The sequence below is a fragment of the Garra rufa genome, chromosome 2, assembly GCF_049309525.1.
Source record: "Garra rufa chromosome 2, GarRuf1.0, whole genome shotgun sequence".
In the NCBI taxonomy this organism is placed as follows: Eukaryota; Metazoa; Chordata; class Actinopteri; order Cypriniformes; family Cyprinidae; genus Garra; species Garra rufa.
The window spans coordinates 30,321,642-30,343,356 of record NC_133362.1 but is presented as its reverse complement, the minus strand read 5'-3'; the positions used below and the strand labels follow the sequence as shown (position 1 = coordinate 30,343,356).

The 21,715-nt window shown below is 36.4% G+C and overlaps 1 protein-coding gene across 1 annotated transcript in view; it reads left to right on the top strand.

Moving 5' to 3' along the window:
* The window catches only part of camkmt (calmodulin-lysine N-methyltransferase), a 153,423-nt gene that overhangs the window by 92,791 nt on the left and 38,917 nt on the right, over window positions 1-21,715 (top strand). The window contains exons 4-6 of the mRNA XM_073834076.1: window positions 9,286-9,346; window positions 12,531-12,585; window positions 17,174-17,237. Coding sequence (XP_073690177.1) covers window positions 9,286-9,346; window positions 12,531-12,585; window positions 17,174-17,237 — 180 coding nt within the window. The remainder of the gene's footprint in view (window positions 1-9,285; window positions 9,347-12,530; window positions 12,586-17,173; window positions 17,238-21,715) is intronic.

Genomic DNA, 21,715 nt, shown 5'->3' with positions numbered 1-21,715 from the left:
TTGCAGATTCTTCAGTTTTCTAGCATCTTTTGCATATTTGAACCCAGAACAAACAGAACAGAACAAACATGGGACTCATAAACAACAATCACAAAACAATAAAACAGCCGTATATCATTTAGGTAACCAAACACAGTATTAAGAAGCAATGTTTTGAAGGGGATTATTTTAATAATTTCAGCTATTTTTTGTCTTGTGGACTATATGTAAACATCTTTTATGTAAAATATCTTACTCAGGTCAGTCTAAATAAAAATAACATGCATTTTGTATGATCCCTCTTATTTTGTTAAAATTTTTCACATTTCACATTTTTCTCAAGGTGTTCCCAAACTTTCACATGCCACTGTACATGATTATGACAACCTGTAAATCATTTTTATTTCTTGACTTTTATGATTGCTTCATGGGGAGTTCTTTCCCTCATTTAAGTACACAGTCTGATTTTTTGCTTCAAATCAAAGTTTGTAATGTTATGATTCACTTTGTAGCTGGTTGGCTTGGTTTAGGGTGTACAGCTCTTTACCAAGACTTTTTTTAAATCCCCATGGGAAAAATTAATGATAAAAAAAAGAAATTCTGGAAGCAGAACAATGAAATAATGAGTGGACACTGTTGCATTCTGTAGTGGACATGACCTAAAATTGCACATCAAAACACGATTGCTGAGTATTTTTTATAATCAACAAAGTGCCCATTTCTGACACCCTTTGTAACTCAGAATCACATCTGGTACATATCTGTTTAGTAACCATACTGATTAAGATCTCATTTCGAAAATTAAACTTCTCAAATCTGTATAATGGGAAGTTTCTGTAATACGGCCCAAGTTCTTAAACAGCCATGATTGGTTTCTACATCAGTTTGTTGAACTCTTGCAGGGACTGTACTGCATGTTGGAGACAAGATTGCACCTCTGATTGCTTCAGACCCCAACTTTCCCCAACCTCTGTGAGCACCAAGCACTGACTTTAGTTGTCTGCTGGTGTACGTGTGAGAGTGAGTGAGAGTGTGTTCAGTAATCCTGAGTTGGAGTAAAGTAGCGGTGTGAGGGAACAGATTGCAGTTGATCATGCTGAAATGCGCTCTTATCCGTTATTGGATCTGAAATGGAGGAGGCTTAGGAATTATCAGAGGCCGGCGGTAATGTGGAGATCATCTGGAGAAAGCTCAGGGCCGCCCCACGTCCTGAAAGGGAGGAGGGAACGCACAACTTTCTCTTTTTTTGTTTCTCTTTCCTGTATCTTAGATTTTTCATATCATGATTGATTCATTATAAGTTTTTGGCTAAAGCTGTATGGCATGTTAATCTGTGACCTCAGCATCTATCAGCTCATAAAGTGGCGTGGTAAGATGATTGTTTGTCTTGTTCATTGTTCTGGTTAAGTCCATGACGTTGAGGGTCTCTACAACGTAACTATGCAAGCAAACAAGCCGCTCCAGAGCACTGTAGCTATAGTGTGTAGGCAAGTAAGTGCCGGACGGCATCTGTGCGTCTCATCCCGGCTCATATGATTAGTGTCTGGCATTTTCACTGGGATTAGCCAGGCACTGCACTTTTCCAAAGTTCACAAGGTTAAGAGTTCACCTACACATAGGCTGCTTGCAGGAGGACCACAACAGTGTAGTGATAGTGGGAAATTTCTTTCCAGCCCTTTCTAACCATAACAAGTTTAAGACATTTCACCTTTAAAGATGACATATCATGAAAATCTGACTTTCTCCATGTTTAAGTGCTGTAATCAGGTCCCCAGTGCATCTACCAACCCAGAAAACATGAAAAAGGACAACCCAGTAGTCTATTTTTGCAAGCATGTGAAAAAACAAGCTTGTCTTTTCTCTTGCCTCATGACGTGGTTAGGGGATCTTATTATAATATTACTGGCCCTTAATCTGCGCGTTTCCACCCATGGTGCAGTGATTTTGTTTTCGCAAACGATGCCGAGGTACCAGTTCTAACACCATGGCAAAAGTTTGAGCAAAGCATGCTAACTGTTCTGTCATTGGCTGCACGACGAGCACAGAACACTATTTAGGTTATGTTTACACTAGTGTGTTTTTATTTTGGAAGTTTTTGACCCTTGAAAATGGAGAAAACGCTGCAGACTTTATTTTAGGTTGTGCAGTGTAGACGGAAATTGTTTCTGAAACGCAGTGTAAACACCAGTGTAGACAAGGATTGTTTTAATTTTAAAACACTGCTTTAAAATGCAAATGCACTAGTGTAAACAGGGCCTTAGAATCCAAGCCTCAGAGGAGACAAAAGAGTAGTGGATTTATTTATTTATTTACTGTATATTACACTACTGCCACACACATCTAATACAAAAATGCGATTTCTTTCTCAGATGTTTACCTTCACAGACATAACCAACTGTTTTTGCAACTCTTGTGTGTTTTTAACATAAACTTGTGTGTATTTGTTCAAGCGCAATAAGACATGAAAGAGAACTTAGTTTAGTACTCACATGACATGTGACAGTCGCTTTCTATGAGTTCACTTCGGATGCGTGCACTCAGAAAACTGTGTATCAGAAGTTTAAACTATTATGGTGTAAAATGCATGATTTCAGCACGGTAGACACGATAATCAAAACCAAACAGATGTTTTTTAGCAAAGTATCTGGGCTATGAGCTGTAAAGGCACTACTCCTCAATTCTGGAAAAGGGGGAGGGGAGCAGCAGCTCATTTGCATTCAAAGAGCCATGCATGAAAACTACATGTTTCTGCTACCACTCAAAATAGCCATTTTCAAAATGATATAATAAATGATCTGTGGTAGGGCTGCTCGATTATGGGGAAAAAATTATAATCACGATCATTTTTGTCAATATTGTAATCACGATTATTTAACACGATTATGAGTGGGTCCGGAACTACATGATTGATTAATAGGTAGCAATACAATAGAAAAAAAAGATACAAATAAAAAAAAAAAATTTAATGGAAATTTAATGTAATTAATTAAATGTAAAATAAAACAGCATACTCTTCACTGTAAGAATTAAACATGTTTTGTTTCTTATAAAAACTCAAGAGCAGTGAGTGATTTTGTCTTTGTCTTTTGTTGTTTGATTAACATTAAGCACAGAGACGGCAAAAGGAATATTATTTGTGGCCGCTTTAAGAGCTGCATGGATCCAATATACTGTAACACGTATTTTCGTTCTCAACTGTTTACGTTAATTTCAGACATAACTGACGGAGGTTTACACAAATAATCACCAAACGCCGCATATTGACATATATTTGCATGTATTTGACCGTTTAGGTACGCGTCTTAAGCTAAGCGTTCACTTTACTTGTCCGTGTTCTATTCTGTCTCTGAACGCATACACAGAACAGCGCAAATTCTCTTTTGTGTATTTAAAAACACAACATCAAATAAACATGAGCAAATCAAGCACGTCCCATTTTATGCAAGTCACATTACATGATTTACAGATTAGCATGTGAAATTGGGCCTTTATAGAGGAGCGAAAGTGCACAAAGTGGGCGGAATTTTATAACCGTTTAAAGCCGAAATCGAAACTAAATTTCGATTAATTGCACAGCCCAAGTCTGTGGGTTATTTTAAGCTGAAACTTCACAGATGCATTCTGTGGACACCTGATACCAATATTACATCTTGTAAAAAGGGGCATAATAGGTGCCTTTTAAGTTCATCTAGCATAGTAAACTGCTGTTTAATGCTGTGTGTCTATGTTTTAGTTTAATAGCACTTGTTATGGGTTTTACATCACATTTGAGGAAAGAAGAGAAAAGGGAAGTACAAAGGTTTAAAGATAAGTAAACAGAGGTAAAGAGTGTAGCAAAGACGGCTCTGTGTCTCATTTGGTAATTGAAGGTGAGAAGTGATTGCATTATCCCCAGGAAGAGCTTACAAAACCAACTTCACATAAAATGTATAATAAGGACATTTTACATCGAATATGTCAAGAAACGTACATTATGGTATGTATTTCACGTCTTGCAGCATGAGATCAGGTTGCTACCCAAATTTCCCTCTTTGTGTCCATACTACATGTACTTAAACTACCGTTTTTTTTGTGTTTTTTTTTTTTTTTCGTTTTGTTTTTGAAAGTCTCTTATGCTCACCAAGGCTGCATTTGATTAAAAATACAGTAAAAACTGTTATATTGTAAAACATTTTTACAATTTAAAATAACTTTTATTTTAAAATAAATTTTAAAATGTAATGCTGATTTTTCAGCATCATTACTCCAGTTTTTAGAGTCAGAAATCATTCTAATATACTGATTTGCATGATATGCACATTGAATACGCTGACAAAATGTGTTTAATTTCTGAATATTTAGGTGTGCCAAATTAATTAAAAGCTCTTCCTAAATATTCCCAGGAATGTGTTATGTAATTATGGTTATGTATTATTAGATTACTGTTGCATAACATGATGTTTCATATTCACTGTTTCAAAGCAGCTTTGCACAAGAAGCTTTTTTTGCATAAGATTTGTTGCACATTTACTGCAATTTTTGCACATCAACTGTATTTGCAAAGGTAGTACATTTTCGCTATTCAACATATTGAATAAAAAATAAGGAAGGGTTTTAAAGGAATAGTGTGTTTCTTCATGGTGTACCTCAGCTGAGAGTAGGGAAAAAAATCCACCTATTGCCATAATTGTATCTCAGTGTATCATTATTGAAAAGACCTCTAAAAGCAGAAAAACTCCTGCCCTTATTAAGCAGCCCCTGTGTTATCTTACCATTTGTACAATTGCTGAATAAATCCATTTCAAATGTCATTTTTAAAAACGTCTAACTTATGAGAATGTCATTAAGCCATTTGTACTCCGAGAGTTTATTTGAGAAACCGCGAGCGCTTTCGCCAGAATTCTTCTTTGATGTATGTAACACTGCAGCAGTTAATAAATGAAGACACCACAAGCCTCTATTACACTTTTCTTGAGCACAGTTCTAGTTTTATCAAAATGCAAAGCGATAGGATTTAGCCCATCATTCAAACTCCCAGTTATTGGATTTTTACATTTCCAGTCGTATTAGTCATAGAGGAGGCTTGGACTTTAGAGATTACAGGCAAGTGGGCCTCCTGGCTGAGCCTAGAAGTTGTTGTTGTGACCTCTAAGTGTCATAAGTTGCGGGTTTTTTTCTGTCTGGCTACAGTCCTTATGTGATAAATCTTACACTAGCCTCTCAAAATGTCAGATGGTTCATCAGCAAGTGGAATAGCAAGCAGGTGCTGCCTTCTTTTAATGGCAGAGGCATATGTTGACGTTTTATCAATAGACATTATTAAATCTTGCTTGGGTGAGTTAATCTCAAGCTGATGGTGCAGAGAGGTTGAGAGAGACAGGCTTTAACAGGCCTTCCTGAAAGGCAGGTCATAAGCTGCTTATTATATCGACTCTGTCTTACAAACGCTCGCACACACACATTTGCTCACCCTCTCTATCTAACCCTCTGTATTTTTGCCATTCTGGTATGCACTGAACAAAAACATTAGCCGGGTCATCCTGCAAAACAGCACCATTGGTGTCCTTCGCGCACCTATATGGAAAAATAACTTCAAGGATAGCAGAAGAATAGCTCATGAACTTTTACTTTCTTGTAAAAACGACTTTTTTTAAATACAAAATGTTGTTTTGACAAAAATCCAGCAATTTTATAGGTTTTTAATTTGTCATTACTGTTTCATCAATAATCAGCAAAAGCATTTTGGCCTTTTCTCTCTCTATTATTATTATTATTACTATTATTTAGTTTTATTTTAGTTTACATTATGCATTATTAAAAACTCTTGAGGTTATGAAAATTTACACCACCAATCAAAAGTTTTTAAAGAAGTCTCTTCTGCTCACTAAGCCTGCATTTATTTAATCCAAAACACAGCAAAAGCATTAATATTGTGGAATATTTTTACTATTCAAAATGACTGCTTTCTATTTGAATATATTTTAAAATATAATTTATTCCTGTGATCAAATCTACATTTTCTACATTCCTTTCCTTCAGAAATCATTTGAATATGCTGATTTGCTGTTCGAGAAACATTTATTATTATTATTATTATTATTATTATTAAATCAATATTTAATATTCAAAAGCTTGGAGTCAGTATATTTTTTTATTTTTACTTTTTGGGAAAGAAATTATAGAAAAGTATACTTTTATTTATCAAGGATGCTTTAAATTGATCAAAAGACATTTATAATGTTGCAAAAAATTCTATTTCAGATAAATTCTGTTCTTCTGCAATTTCTATTCATCAATAAACCTTCCACTCAGCTGTTTTCAACATAATAATAATAATAATAATAATAAATGTTTTTTTGAGCAGCAAATCAGAATATTAGAATAATTTCTGAAGGATCATGTGACTGGAGTAATGATGCTAAAAATTCAGCTTTGAAATCACATGAACAAATTCTGTTTTAAAATGTATTCAATTAGAAAACAGTTATTTTAAATAGTAAAAATATTTCAGAATTTTACTGTTTTTGTTGTATTTTGGATCAAATAAATGCAGGCTTGGTGAACAGAAGAGACTTCTTTAAAAATAAACATAAAAAATCTTACTGTCCAAAAACATTTGACTGGTAGTGTAAGTTGCATTTCAACTCTGTTACTGTAATTTCCTTTTTTTAAATTAATAAACTCATATTTATTGCATAAATAAAAAAAATCTGTCATTATGACATAATTATTCATAATTTTCCAAACATTAATCCTTTCAGGACAATTTAAAGTCTCCTCTTTTATCCGTAGGGGATGCTCTTAAAATGTCAACCCTGTTACCTTCAACCTTGTAAAAAAAGTACCTTGTAGCATTATTCTAGGAACGAAAAGTCTTTTCGAAGGCGTGGTTATATGATGACATTAAAATCTGTTAATTAAAAGTATACCTATATGTCATAAAGCAAGACATGTGTGTAACTGTTTAGTCCCCAATATTCCTAAACAAAAAAAATTGGGGGGTAAACTATCCATTTACACCTGAGTCACAGTTGGTTTTTTATATTTAAACACATTTTTGTCTGACAGAATGGTTCAAATCTTACAGGAAGGTACAAGCCTTTCTTAGAGTGACCAAGCGCTCACCAAAAGCAGTTTTCTTTCTTCTTTCTTTTAAAAAACTTCACAAATGTATACATGCAGATACGTTGCAAGCGAAAGTAAAGTTACACACACAAATCCAAACACATAAGAGCTCCCATCAAAGGCAGACAGCTCAGGGGCCTAAGTTTATTGAAATGACTATTTTCCTCAGCTGCACGTGTGTATGTGTGTGTCGGAGAGACAATAGCAGCTTTATGGCTCTTGCTGGAGCTAGCAGAAGGAGCAGAGGCTGACAGTGGGTGATAAGACCACCAGCCTGCTTCTTGTGATAATCGTTCGCTGGACCCCCACTCACTCTGTGCAAAGCTTACAAGCCTAAGTAGCCAGAATCTTGTGTGTGTGTGTGTGTGTGTGTGTGTGTGTGTGTGTTGGAAGCGAACTGTAGCAGGGAGCGTTCTTCATGAACAGAGAAAAAGCGGCAGTGTAAAAGAGAGTGAGACACTGTCTTTATGTTGCATCATGTGAAGGTTACCAAGTAGGCTTGTAGCGTCCTTGCATGTGGTATGTAAAGAATTGAATGTTTCCTTGCGTTCTGTGATGAATAGTGTACATCATAGTAAGTTTCATTTTTTTTATGGTCTGGCCATCTATACAATAAAGTATCTATCTCCGTTACACAAAGAAATGTGAGCTAAAATGTAATGGTTATACTATACTTTATAACAGATGGCCCTAATTACTATGTACCTACATTTAAATTAATCATTTGATACAATGCACTTATTGTGTACATACATGTTTTTGCATTGCACTTATATTTAAAAAAAAATAACTGCATGTAATTACATCAGTAATTAATTTCTTTAATTATTTTTAAAATTACAGTTAACCCATGCCTTACTCCTTAACCCTGAAACCCTGAAACCTGTCCTGTACATTACCTGTATCCCACCTCAATTGCATCAAATGTGTTTTGCAATACTATATGAACACAATAAGTACATTGTACTTATTTTTTGATGTAAGTACATAGTAGTTAAGGCATAGTAGTTAGGTTTTTTTTGCATACATATTTTTTTTTTGTGATTATTTATATATAATTACTAATTTAACACAGTAAAGAAATGTTAATCTGGGGAAAAACCTGAATGCTGAATAAAACTAATAAAAAATGTAAATGTAGTGACAATTATGTTATGTGTAGAAAGAGACCTGGGAAATTAATAGTTTAAATCAGAAAAAATGCATTTATGTGAAAGTAAAAGTAAAATATTTATAATGTTACAAAAGATTTGTATTTTAAATAAATGCTGTTATTTTGAATTTACAATTCAATGATGAACCCTGAAAAAAAGTAGCAGTTTTTACAAAAATATTAAGCAGTATAGTTTTGAACATTGATAATAATAAGAAATGTTTCTTAAACAACAAATCAGAATATTAGTATGATGAAAGAAGATGAAGATCATGATGCAGACTGCGGTAATGACTGTTGAAATAAATTACTTTAAAACATATTAAAATAAAATAGAGAATCTGTTCATTTAGACTGTAAAAATATTTCACATTGTTACTGTTTTTAACTGTATTTTTGATCAGATAAATGAAGAAATTTTTAAAATAAGGTTTATTAGTTAACATTAGTTAACTCCATTAGTTAACATAAACTAAGAATGAACAATACTTATATAGCATTAAGTATAATGTTAATTTCAGCATTTACTAAAGCTTTATAAAAAAGCACAAGTTGTGTTTAACATTAGTTAATGCACTGTGAACTAACATGAACTAACAATGAACGACTGTATTTTTATTAACTAACATTAACAATAATAAAGAGTAATAAATAGTGCAATAAATGTATTGTTCACTGTGCGTTCATGTTAGTTAATAAATTAACTAATGTTAACAAATGACACCTTATTGTAAAGTATTACCAGAAAAACTTAGTAAACCCATTCGAATGGTAGTCCAAACGATCGCTTTTAATGCAAATCTATTTCTGCCTCCAAACATCACGAAAAATCATACTACAAGATATGATTGGTGTTTTAAACATGTCATCCCTTATATCTGAATGGATGGCTCATGGTCAGATTTTGCTGTAATGTTAACTAAATTGGATGTGAAAGACATGACTGTGTAGTAATTCCAGTAATGAAAACAAACTTGGCATTATGGCGCACCAGTAAGTACCAGCACATTTCATACACTTCTTCTAACCGCTCTCTCTTTCTCTTTCAGGTGTCTGGCCTTCTGAAGAGGTGATGGCCTACTATTGCCTGAAGAAACGTCACATGTTTACGTGAGCCCCCCTTCTTTCTCTCTCTTTCTCTCACTTTGGCCATATGACAGAGAAGCAAGAGGCACTTTTTGATTTGCACTCAAGGCGGTACACAAGCCTTTGATTTCCTGTTTTTACATTCAAGAGGCAGAAGAGGGAAGAGAGGCTTATCGATCACGCAGCGGCAAGCTGAAGGTCAACTGGGCATATAGAGACAGAGCAGGGTTTTGCGCCCTTGGGCCAATGCTTCTGTCAAAGTCTCTCTCTCTGTGTGTGTGTGTGTGTGTGTGTGTGTGTGTGTACGGAGGATCTTAAGACCTGTGATCTGTTGTGATTTGGTGTATGTGTGTGTCGCTTTTGTGCATATTCAGACCTCTAAATTAAAAACTGAAGTTAATTTGCATGTGTATGTGTGTGTGTAGTGTGTTTGTGCATGAGTGTAAGTGTGTCGACGTGTGCTCTTGTTCCTGTATGTCATCAAGGACTGTCACCCTCTCGCTATCTTCCAGACCTGTTATCAGGCACTCACCAAAAAGAGAAAAAGAGGAGGATAAAGCAGAACAAAAAAAAGTCAATTTACAGAGAGCGCCCATCTCTTCTCTTCATCCCTCTGGTTTTTTGCCTTTCTTTCCACTAGCCCAATGTACAGCCAAATAGCTACCTGTCACTGGGGCTTTGTCCCCGCCGCGGCTCATACTAGCAGTTTTGTGCGCATTAATTTTTAATTGCACTCCCTCATACAACAATCGCTCTCTCTTCATCCTCCACTCTGTCTCTCTGTCAATGGAAGGTGTCGGATCACGGGCTGAGAGCAGACAAACACATGGAGACTGTTGTCACGGAGCGCAGAAATGACTGGCAAAATGATGAAGTCAAGCTGCCGCCAGCGCGTGTGTATGTGTGTGTGAGGACAGTTCTGGTGTGCTCCTCTGGGCTGCTTTTGATCTCTGAGGACTCTCTACTGTATATTTTGTGTATGACAAACACAAATGAACTCTATGCAAATTATAGTCTTTGTGTAAATCCTCCGTTCCTGGGAGAATTATATGAATTACCTTTCATTTGAATTATTCTGTTCGGGTGCCGTAGGTCTCCGTATATACAATAGGTATGTGTATGTGTGTGTTAACTGTTGCGGTGTGACTCAAAAATGGCAGGTTTGTTCTGAGAAATAGAAAAAAAAATGCAAAATGCAAATAACGACATAATTGTATTTAAATATGATAGCCAATTCTTGACGTATGTTATTGACATATGGTACAGTTATTGACGTATGATTTAAGGGCCATTCCCTTACGATTAATTATGATTCATTAACCATGATTTTACTACAAATAAAACCAAAAAAACATCAGTTAAATCTTGGTAACCAGAAATCAATTTGTAAAACTGGTTATACAAATGGTAATCAATACACCAAAAAAACATAGTTACTACACTTTTACTATAATAAAACCGTGGTTTATTTTCATAAGGATTTGTCCAGTCAAACTTTTCTGTAGAAGCTAGGCTAATTAGCCAGATGCTAACATGTTGGTAAATATATTTGCTTGTAGCAAGGATAAGCATTTTGTGCTGACTTCGACCTCAATGTGTTTTATCACTACCGATAGCATAAAATTATCTAAATTTTTGAAAGCAATAAGAAATCAATTCATCTGTGAATAATGTTTAATTTTAAACACTTTTTAATTTACTTTTGTACATATTTAGGGCCCTGTGAAATCTGTTTTATTTTTTTCCCCAAAATTCCATTTTATTTATCTATGTATTTTTTTTTCAAATTCCATTTTTTTTTTTTCTGTTTTAATTTCTCTGGATTAAGTTTTTATTTTCTAGACTCTGTTTTAATGGTTAAATTAAAAATATGAATAAAAAGCATGTCTAATTAATTGAAATCATGAAACTTTGAAACATACACAATTCAACAGCAGTTTATTAAATGCTTAAAAAAAATTGCATTTAAAATAAAGTTTTATATATGAAATATGTTTGTTTTATTTATTTATTTTTTACAATTTTAATTAAATAAGCATCTCTAATTAATTTATTTATATAAAAAAAATATTATTGTTTTATTTATTTTTCCATAAATAATACTGTGTTTTGTATTTAATTTTTTCTATTAAATAAATTGTGGTAAATAATTTTTCTATTAAATATTTCTTAAAATATTTTATTAAAATGATGTTTTAATAATAATTAGTAGTGGTAGTAGTAGTACCATTACATTCAGTAATATATGTCACAATTTCTTCAAGTTAAACTGAACTTTATTTTGACGGGTTGCTGTGAAGACCTTTAAGTTTCTGTTTCTACATGATATAATGATGTTTCTCAAAAGAAATTGTAAAACGCTCATAAAATGACTCTCTCAGAGCAGTTCTAGAGATTGTTTATCTGTTCATGTGCTCATATATTGAGGGTAAAAACACAGCAAACGTCACACCCTTCAGTATGTGTAGTAAACGAAACCGCAGAATTCTGCGCCATTCATTCACACAGAGATGGGGGGGGGGGGCATTTACCATAATAATACCATGGTTTTCTTTCAAGTAGGCCTACCTTGGAGTACTATGTAAATGCCAAATGCATTTTCGAATATGATTATTCAGTATAGAGCTCTACACAATATCACATTTTCCTAATGAAATGAATCTCACTAAAAATATGAGCGTTGGTAGGCAGGGAGAAAATCATTAATACCAGTATATTGTGTCACACCTAATTTAGTATGATATGTGCATCAAAATACCGCAGTATTACCATCTGTAACATCAATATACTTACAGTCCAGTACAAAATCAAAGCAGAACACTGATCCTGTACATTTAATTAGTTCCCATTCCTGCTGTAGCGCAAATCCACATTTCCAGCAGGAAAAAGGACAATTGCGCTTGCTTTTGTAAACACATATACACCCGCTCACATGCAGAGAGAAGGAGGGAGAGGAAGGTTGAGATCAATGAGCCCAGTGGAATTGCATTCCAATCAATGACATCCTCCTACATGGGCAAGTTAATTAGCGTTATTGTCAAGACACAACAGCCATCTCTCTCTCTCTCTCTCTCTCTGTCTTTCTTTATCTTTCTCATTCTCCTGTTTTCGTCTCATTTGAGCTGAAAAACTTCACTCTCATACTCATGTACTTCAATGTTAACGCTAAATGGCGCATCAAACCCCTCCGTGTCTCTCTGTCTCATAGGGGCTCTGCGGTGTGCGAGCTGGGCGGAGGGATGACGTGTCTGGCGGCGCTCATGGTAAGTCAAAAGTGAATGCAAAAATGACATACAGTGCTCACACAGACAGACAGACACAGGCAAATGGGCAATTTGCATCAGTATGGGTAATCTAACATGGGCATATTGTAAGCAACATGAAATCGGCCAGCGCACATTGACATTTCTACCTCAGTGACCATAAACACACGTGGCCCAGTGGGCTAACTTCATCAGGCTTGCATATGCAAACAGCTTCTGTCTTGGTCACACACACACACACACACACACACACACACACACACATACACACACATCAGTGGCTTAGGCTCTGGCTGTGTGTAGTGTATAGTAGTTTGTAGTAGCCTCTCCAGATGGACAGGCTTAACATGTTATCGATTTCGCCTTCACAAGACCAGCCTTTCCGTATCTCTCCACTCAATACCCCCGTGTTGTGACATTACGGACCGCCAGTGGATCGCCCTCCTCGTCCCCCCCACTCGATCTCGTCTCTTTTTTTTAAACTCGCATTCCTTCTTTTCTCAGGTCTGACTTAGTGCTTCTTGATGCCTGTGTTTATTTAAGTCCTTCACAAGGAAAATGGCTCCTCTCTTCTGTCCTGTGCCCTGGAGTGCTGTGGTTTTGGCAGTGCCGTCCATGTTTTTCTTGGGTGACTGGTTGCTTTCCTGCAGGTCTTGATGCCCATATGGCTAGCTGGTGGTGCGGGGCCCTGTGACCTGACTCTTGCCCACAGGGCAAAAAACACTGCATTGCTCTGTAGAGATGATTCTGCTGTTTTGTCTCATTTTGTCAGTCCATGTACACTTCAATATCGAATTAAAGACATTAAAACTTGTCTGCTAAAGTAATCTACTAATCTGTTGTGGACTTTTACCTGGGAAATTGATCTTAGATGCTAGTTTTTTCTATGTGATGACGTGGTATATTCGGCACATTATACCATCAAAATAAATATATGTGACCCTGGACCACAAAACCAGTCGTAAGTAGCACGGGTACATTTGTAGCAATAGCCAACAATTCATTGTATGGGTCAAAATGATCAATTTTTCTTTTATGCCAAAAATCATTAGGATATTAAGTAAAGATTATGTTCAAAGAAGATATTTTGTACATTTCCTACTGTAAATATATCAAAACTTAATTTTTGATTAGTAATATGCACTATTAAGAACTTTATAATTAGATTTTTTTCCCCTCAGATTCCAGATTTTTAAATAGTTGTATCTCGGCCAAATATTGTCCTATCATAACAAATAGGGATGCACCGAATTGAAAATTTTTGGCCAAAACCGAAAAAGAGGAAACCAAGGCCGAAAACTGAAACACCGAAAGAATTATGCCAATTATTAGTACCATTGCATTTATGACTATGACAGTGTACTAATCTTACTAAAATCAAGGCATTGCAATTGCATAAATTAATATTAAAGTTTCAAAGAATAAATCAATTATATTAATTTAAACAATTATTATCAATCAAGTATTATATTACTTGAATAACATATACATACATTTTACTGCCTTTGTTTAAATTGTTTAAATTTTTATAACACATTATCTTGTGGATCCATCAGTTCACATTTACAGCTCTACGCGTTTCTTTTCCAGCAGCAGGCGATAGAATGGTATACAAAGCAGCGCAACAAATGACTTTGAAAGGTGCAGCGCTCATATTTATTCAATGGATAGCCTTTTGAAGTTTCATCGCAATTCTTGTCTTTCAGTCCCCACATTTAAGACCACCTGAAATCATAATTATGACTTTCTTAACCCCTAATAACACTGCAGTCATCAATGAAAATTATTTAAATTTAATTTTTATTTAAGTCTTTCAAAAAACAACCCTTACACAAAATACGTTTATTTTTATTTTTTCCCACCATGTTCGGGGCACAAGAAAAATATTAGGGGACTAAATTAATATCAGCATATGAAGTATAATCGTCTCTTATTGTCTCTGAGAGAATGCACGTCAGATGCTGAAAGCACTGTCAGTTTTTACTTTCACTTTAACATATTGCGCAGTTTTCACGTTGCAAAAAAAAAACTACAAATGAGTAGTAGAATGAGACAGAAAGCTACATCTGTCTCATTCTCTGCTCTCATTACTGCAAGCACGACTGCAGACACACCCCCTCTTGAAATTTCGGCATTACAAGTTTTGCAAATCGCTATCCGTGGGTCTTTCTCAGATATACTGAAATACGTCCACACTGCAGACGTGTTGCTACAGACAAGCACGTGCAGGCTGCGGTTTCTGTTTGCGTCAACATACTGTTTCGGCCGTGTTGTTTTGGTGATAAAAGTCTTTTGGGCCATTTTCGGCCGAAAATTTTCGGTGGCCGAATATTCGGTGCATCCCTAATAACAAACCATACATTAATGGAAAGCTTATTTATGTTGATGATGTATAAATCTTAATTAAAAATTTACCCTTATAATATGTATCAGTTTACTTTATTTTGCTATCCTCATTTACATAAATTAACTGTAGTGTCCTGCACTCACTAGTACAAAAATATCAAAAATTATATCTGGTGTCTGATAAATTTTTGGTTGGACTGTATTTGATAGAATGCAATTCAACAGTAATATTGTAAAAAAATTCCACAATCTAAAATAACTGTATTGTATTTTAATATATTTTAAGCTATAATTTATTCATGTAATGAAAAGCTCAATTTTCATCAACCATTATTCCAGTCATCAATCCCATACTACTGGAGCCATTGAATGCTTGAATCTGATTGGCTGACGAATGTTCTAATGGTGTGCATTATTTTCAGGGAAACGCACGGCGAACGTAGTTCCAGGCAGCGCTTGACCTCATTACATGTATATATCACTTCGCCACATGATTTCAGTTATATCAAAGGCCCTTACAGCCTAAAACAGCGGAATAACCAAAACCCCAACAACACTGGCCAAACAAATAAATACAGTAAACTACAGGATAAAACGACAGATTATTTCCATGTTTTTGCCACAAAATTACGTTTTATTATGTACGGAAAGCAGATGCTCTATTTTTCCCACTCTCTCTCCCTTACAGACATACACGCATAAAGTTTGCACACACGTTAACATACGTGCTAATGTTGTTAGCGCTGCTGTGAGTCAGAGCAGCACTAACAACATTAGCGCGTATGCTAGCTTTTAAATTGTTGTTTATCGTCAGAGGCAACTTAAAAGCTACATGGCATTTCTCACAAGTGAGGTAACAACTTGGATTTTTTGCATTAAATTAATCCAAGTTACTTTACTGTGATTTTCTGTTAATTTACTGACCCCAATGTCATCCAAGATGTTCATGTCTTTTTCTTTCTACAGTTGAAAGGAAATTAAGGTTTTTGAGGGAAACATTCCAGGATTTTTCTCTATATAGTGGACTTCTATGTGGATCAGCAGGTTAAAGGTCCATATTTTTGTTTCAATGCAGCTTCAAAGGTCTCTACATGAATCCAGCCAAGGAATAAGGGTCTTGTGGTAGAAAAGTATATCAATTTTAATTTTTTTTTAGGAAATGACAGATCGTTTAACTAGATAAATCCCTTATTCCTCAGCTGGATCGTGTAGAACCCTTTGAGGCTGCATTGAAACTGCAATTTGGACCTTCAACCTGTTGGTTGCCATTGAAGTCCACTGTATGGAAAAAAATCCTGGAATGTTTTCCTCGAAAACCTCAAATTCTTTTCGACTGAACATCTTGGATGACATGGGTACATGAGTAAATTATCAGGAATTTTTTATTTTGGAAGTAAACTAATCCTTTAAGAATGATCTCATCACTAAACTGTTAAATATTCCAATTTTCATAATTACAATAAAAAAATAAAAATGCTAATTATTAAAATAAGGTTTTGTCTCTGCTAAGAAATACTGAAATAAAACATTAACCATTCCATTTTAAAATTCACTCTGCACTGGCAGGTGTGTCAAAGTTATTTTTGCTTGCTGTGTTCGAAATCGCATTATTCAAAAGCACAAATATAAAACCTTGCAAGCACTTTTACAAACGCACACGCTCCATGCCCACTGCGCCTCTCCAAACAACTGTTACACAGCAGCTCTGATAAAGACGACTACTTGAATGAAAAGACCGTATAAAAAGAGGACAGAAAGAGCTGACAGTGGAGCAGCACAAAGGCAGAAGCTTCGCAGTACAAAGTTATATGAAGGGCATCAGGCAGGCCTCGCGAGCCGAGTAAGGAGTGACAGCAGAGCGCGATGGCCCCGCCTGATAAACGCCACACTGCAAATGAAAGGCTCGGCGCTCACCATCATCCCCTGTCACAATGCAATTACCCAACAGAGTGATAGCAAGATAGAGGGCTCCCAGCCACCGGGAATGATAAAAGTATTGACTGATTTGATTGAATGATTAAAATAATGCAGACGTAAAATGAAAAAACGGCCGAGACAGACAGCGATGGATGAGAGGGAGCAGGGGAGAAAGAGAGAGGGGTGGTCGTTTTGGAGTAGGGCTTTAAAAATCAGCGCTCTTCAGATACGACTGCTTGCAAACAGGGTGCTGAGGATGTCTTGCTTTTGTTTTATTTATTTATTTGTCTGTTTATTTTTCATCTTGTTTTCTCCTTTCCTGCAGATTGCAGTTTGTGCTGATGTGAAGGAAGTGCTGCTATCTGATGGCAACGAGAAGGCAATTCAAAGTATCCTTGCATTATGGACCGGTATGTGGTGTGGCTCTGTTCCAAAATCTAGTGAGCTGCCTACTTCCTACATAGGCAGCTGCCTTCTAAGTTAGCGTCTGAACTGAAATGGAACCTCCTACATGGCTGATCTGAAACAACTTAGAATAGAATACACAAATTTTGTGCAAAATAGTCATTTTTAACTATTGCCTTTAACAATTATGTATTTAAAGTATAATATCAACTGTTTGATAATGATCAACTTGTAATAATAATGAGAAATGTTTCTAAAACACCAATTAACTTCTTAAAATAACAATCTTAAAGGGATAGTTTACCAAAAAATGAAAATTCTGTCATTAGTTAGAGCATTAGAGCTTTCTGACCCTACATAGACAGCAACATAACCAACATGTTCAAGGCCCAGAAAGGTAGTAAGGACATCGATAAAATAGTCTATGTGAAATCAGTGGTTCAAACTTAATTTTGTGAAGCTACAGTACGAGAACTGTCAAAGACAAATTGTTGAGTAAAGTTATTATTTCAGGTTTTTTTTTTTTTGTGCACAAAAAGTGGTCTTGTAGTCAAGTCAAGATTATTTATACAGCGCTTTTTACAATACAAGTTGTGTCAAAGCAACCTTACAGTATTAAAATAATAAAGTAAAATGTCAATAATAATGCAAGAGTTCCATATTGCAACAAAGTCAAATTGGGGAGAACTCATCTGGTTCCCATGGCCTTGTGCCGGTGGCCGTTTAGGGTAGGAGTTCTTTCTTGATGATCTGTCTCTGGGGCTCATCTAGTTGACACGGTATCCGCTGACATTCGGCTGTAGGTGTTGATCCACCATCTGCTCTTGGTTTGGACTGGATCCGGGGGACTGCAGTGACCATCTGATCTGGATACGGACTGGATCTGGTGGCTATGGTGACCTGGGAATAAGAAACGAACAGACTAATATTAATGTAGATGCAAGAGTTCCAAGTTGCCACAAAATCAGATTGGAGAGGACTCGTCTGGTTTTCGCTGTCTTGCGTCGATGGCCGTCTAGGTGATGAGGTCTTCACTGATGATCTGTCTCTGGGGCTCATCTAGTTGATGTGGTCTCTGCTGACATTCAGGGCTGTAGAGGATATCTCTGGGTGCTGATGGGCATGGGCTAGATCCAGGAGACTGCAGTGACCGTCTGATCTGGATACAGGTGGCTGCGGTGACCTCGGAATAAGAAGGAAAGATACTAACATTAGCGTAGATGCCATTCTTCTTCTGATGAGTACATCAGGTGTTATAGGAAGTGTCCCTGGTTCCGGCTGACCTAAATAATGCAGCCTAACAAGCCTTTAACGGATTTGGATTATGAAATGTATTAAGTGTGGGCCAGGTTTAAGAGATGGGTCTTTAATCTAGATTTAAACTGACAGAGTGTGTCTGCCTCCCGAACAGTGTTAGGTAGATTGTTCCAGAGTTTGGGCGCTAAATGTGAAAAAGATCTGCCGCCCGCAGTTGATTTTGATATTCTAGGTACTATCAAATTGCCAGAATTTTGAGAATGCAGCGGACGTGAGGGACTATAATATGATAAGAGCTCACTCAAGTACTGAGGAGCTAAACCATTCCGGGCTTTATAAGTAATTAGCAAGATTTTAAAATCTATACGATGTTTAATAGGGAGCCAGTGCAGTGTTGACAGAACCGGGCTAATATGCTCATACTTTCTGGTTCTAGTAAGAACTCTAGCTGCTGCATTTTGGACCAGCTGGAGTTTGTTTATTAAGCGTGCAGAACAACCACCCAATAAAGAAATTGTAGCTTTATAACATTATGGTTGAACCACTGATGTCACATGGACTATTTTAACAATGTTCTTGCTTCATTTCTGGGCCTTGAAATTGTCAGCTGCGTTGCTGTCTATGCAGGGTAAAAAAGCTCCTGGATTTGATCAAAAATATCTTCATTTGTATTCCAAAGATGAACAAAGGTCTTAGGGTTTTGGAACTACATGAGGGTGAGTAATTAATGACAGAATCTTCATTTTTGGGTGAGCTATCCTTTTAAACCAGTCTAAGACCTTTTACTGGTCAGACTAGTTTGTGGACTGGTTTTAGAGAGGGTTTTTTAGACACTTATCAACATCCTAAACCAGCTAATGGTTGCCTACCTTTTGTAAAAACCTTCTCGTCTTAAATCAACGCTTCTTACAGAGGCAGCTCACTTGGTTTTGGAACAGAGCTTGTGTATTTCTGTGTTTCCAAACCTTACTTTGTTCAGTAGGAGTGCTGAAAGCCATGTGTTTGGTGTGTGTATTCTGAGTTTAGACTGTCTTTGAGAGCTTAGCACAGAAAAGAAAACCTTGCTGTCTATTTAACCCCTATTTACCTCAGATGTTCCTCTCACTTCCACCTCACACGCACACATTCAGTCAGCCATTCCTAACGTGTGCTCGGTCAAAGAATACACACACACACACGCTCACACACCCCCCTCGACATATCTGAATGTGAGGCAAATCATCCAGCTGACACCCGAAACCTGCATTTAGCATGTTTAATACATATTCATGTCACTGAAGGCTACCGCTGTGTGTGTTGACTCACCTGCTCCTTGTCTCTCACCCTCTCCCCCCTCTTCCATTCCTCTATTGACTTTCCTTTTGCCAGGAGCACGGATGAAGCTTAAACAGGTGACAGGGCACAGCTCGAACCTTCTTTCTTCATTCCTTTTCTTTGCTTTTTCTTATTCCCGCTCTCCATCTCTCGTCTTCCCACCACAATCACTCAGATTAGCCACGTCGTTTGGCTCACAAAGGCAGGAAAAACGGAGACGACAGACGTGACAGCAAAACGCCGCAAAATTACCGTGCCCACATTCGTTAGTACAACAGCCAGCGCTGCCACTACAATGAGCTTTTATTGAATATCAAGACTCAAAAAACAATGGCCGTTGCATGAAATTAACACAATTCCTCATTGAGAAGAGATTTGTTTAAAAGAAAATGGAGGGAAAGGGAGCAGAGCAAGACGTACTCAAAACATTCTCTAAACTGCTTCCTGTAATAGAGTGTGAAAAGACTGGCAGTAGGCTGATAGAGCATTAATTGGCAGTGCTTTGTTTCAGAGATGTTTCTGCCATAATAGAACGCCAAGAGATGATCTGATGATCGGACAAGGCCAGGAAAGGACAAGCCGTCTTGGGAGAACCATATACGATAGGGTGTTTTCTTCCTTTGTTTTAGAGGAAAGAAAATGAAGGGATCGACAGAGTTGAAACATTAATATTAGCATGGTAGTCATAGAATTGCCATGTAAACATTGCATTGGCATGTTTACATCCTGCCAGGATGGCATCTAGTGTTTCTTGTCTCTGTCCTTTGTAAGCTCTTTCAGTAGCTGTGGTCTGCTAAAAGCCTTAAAGGCATCAGGGCTAAAGTGGAGAGAACAAAGACGTGGGTCTTTAGTAAGTTTTATTCGTCCATAGGGATCTTCCCATTCTTTTCTCCTCCTCTTATCGCTAGGAAAAGCCTTACATTGCTTTTCTTGTTGCCCTTTAATCGAAAACTACAACCAAAAGCCACACAATGTGGCATCGTATCAGTATTATGCTTTCCGAGTTGTTTATTATGAGTTGTGTTGTGGTAAAAATAGCAACAGGTAGAGCCAGTAATTTACAGAGTGCAACCATTTGATGTAATTGAAATATCGGCACCCCTCATGGTCCAAAATATGTATAAAACAATGTGGATTTTTAAATAACTTAAATCTTATATCGGTTTTCTACTACATATTTCAGTAAGAGAAATCATTTATGTTATATTAGATCATACAAGTCTTAATACCTGGGGTTTCCTTTAAATTTTTGTACATTCTGACAACATCAAAACCAAATTGGCTCTCCAACCTGCCTAATCAGCAAGATGTAAACTGCAGCAACTGCATCATTAGTAAAGTACAAATTTCGGTTACACTTTAGAATAGGGAACACTTATTCACTATTAACTACGACTTTTCCCTCAATAAATTCTTAATTTCCTGCTTATTAATAGTAAGGTAGTTGTTAAGTATAGGTATTGGGTAGGATTAGGAATGTAAGGTCGTGTAGAGGCATTAATACGTGCTTAATTGGTACTAATAAATGGGTAATATTCTAGTAATATGCATGCTAATAATCAACTAGTTAAGAGACTGTAAAATAAAGTGTTACCCAAAGTTCATATTGTGGTTAGGTTGTTGGCATAGCTGGCCTCCATTGGAGCACACAACCTTTTTAGTGTTGTTTGAGACTCCTGTTGTATAGTATACAGTATGTCACAAAAGTGAGTACACCCCTCACATTTCAGCAACCATTTTAGTATATCTTCTCAAGGGACAATACTATAGAAATGAAACTTGGATATATTTTAGAGTAGACAATGTGCTGCTTAAGCAGTATTGTCCTTGGAATCCTTGTTTCCCTTAATGAACTGCAGCTCCCCAGTACCAGCAGCACTCATGCAGCCCC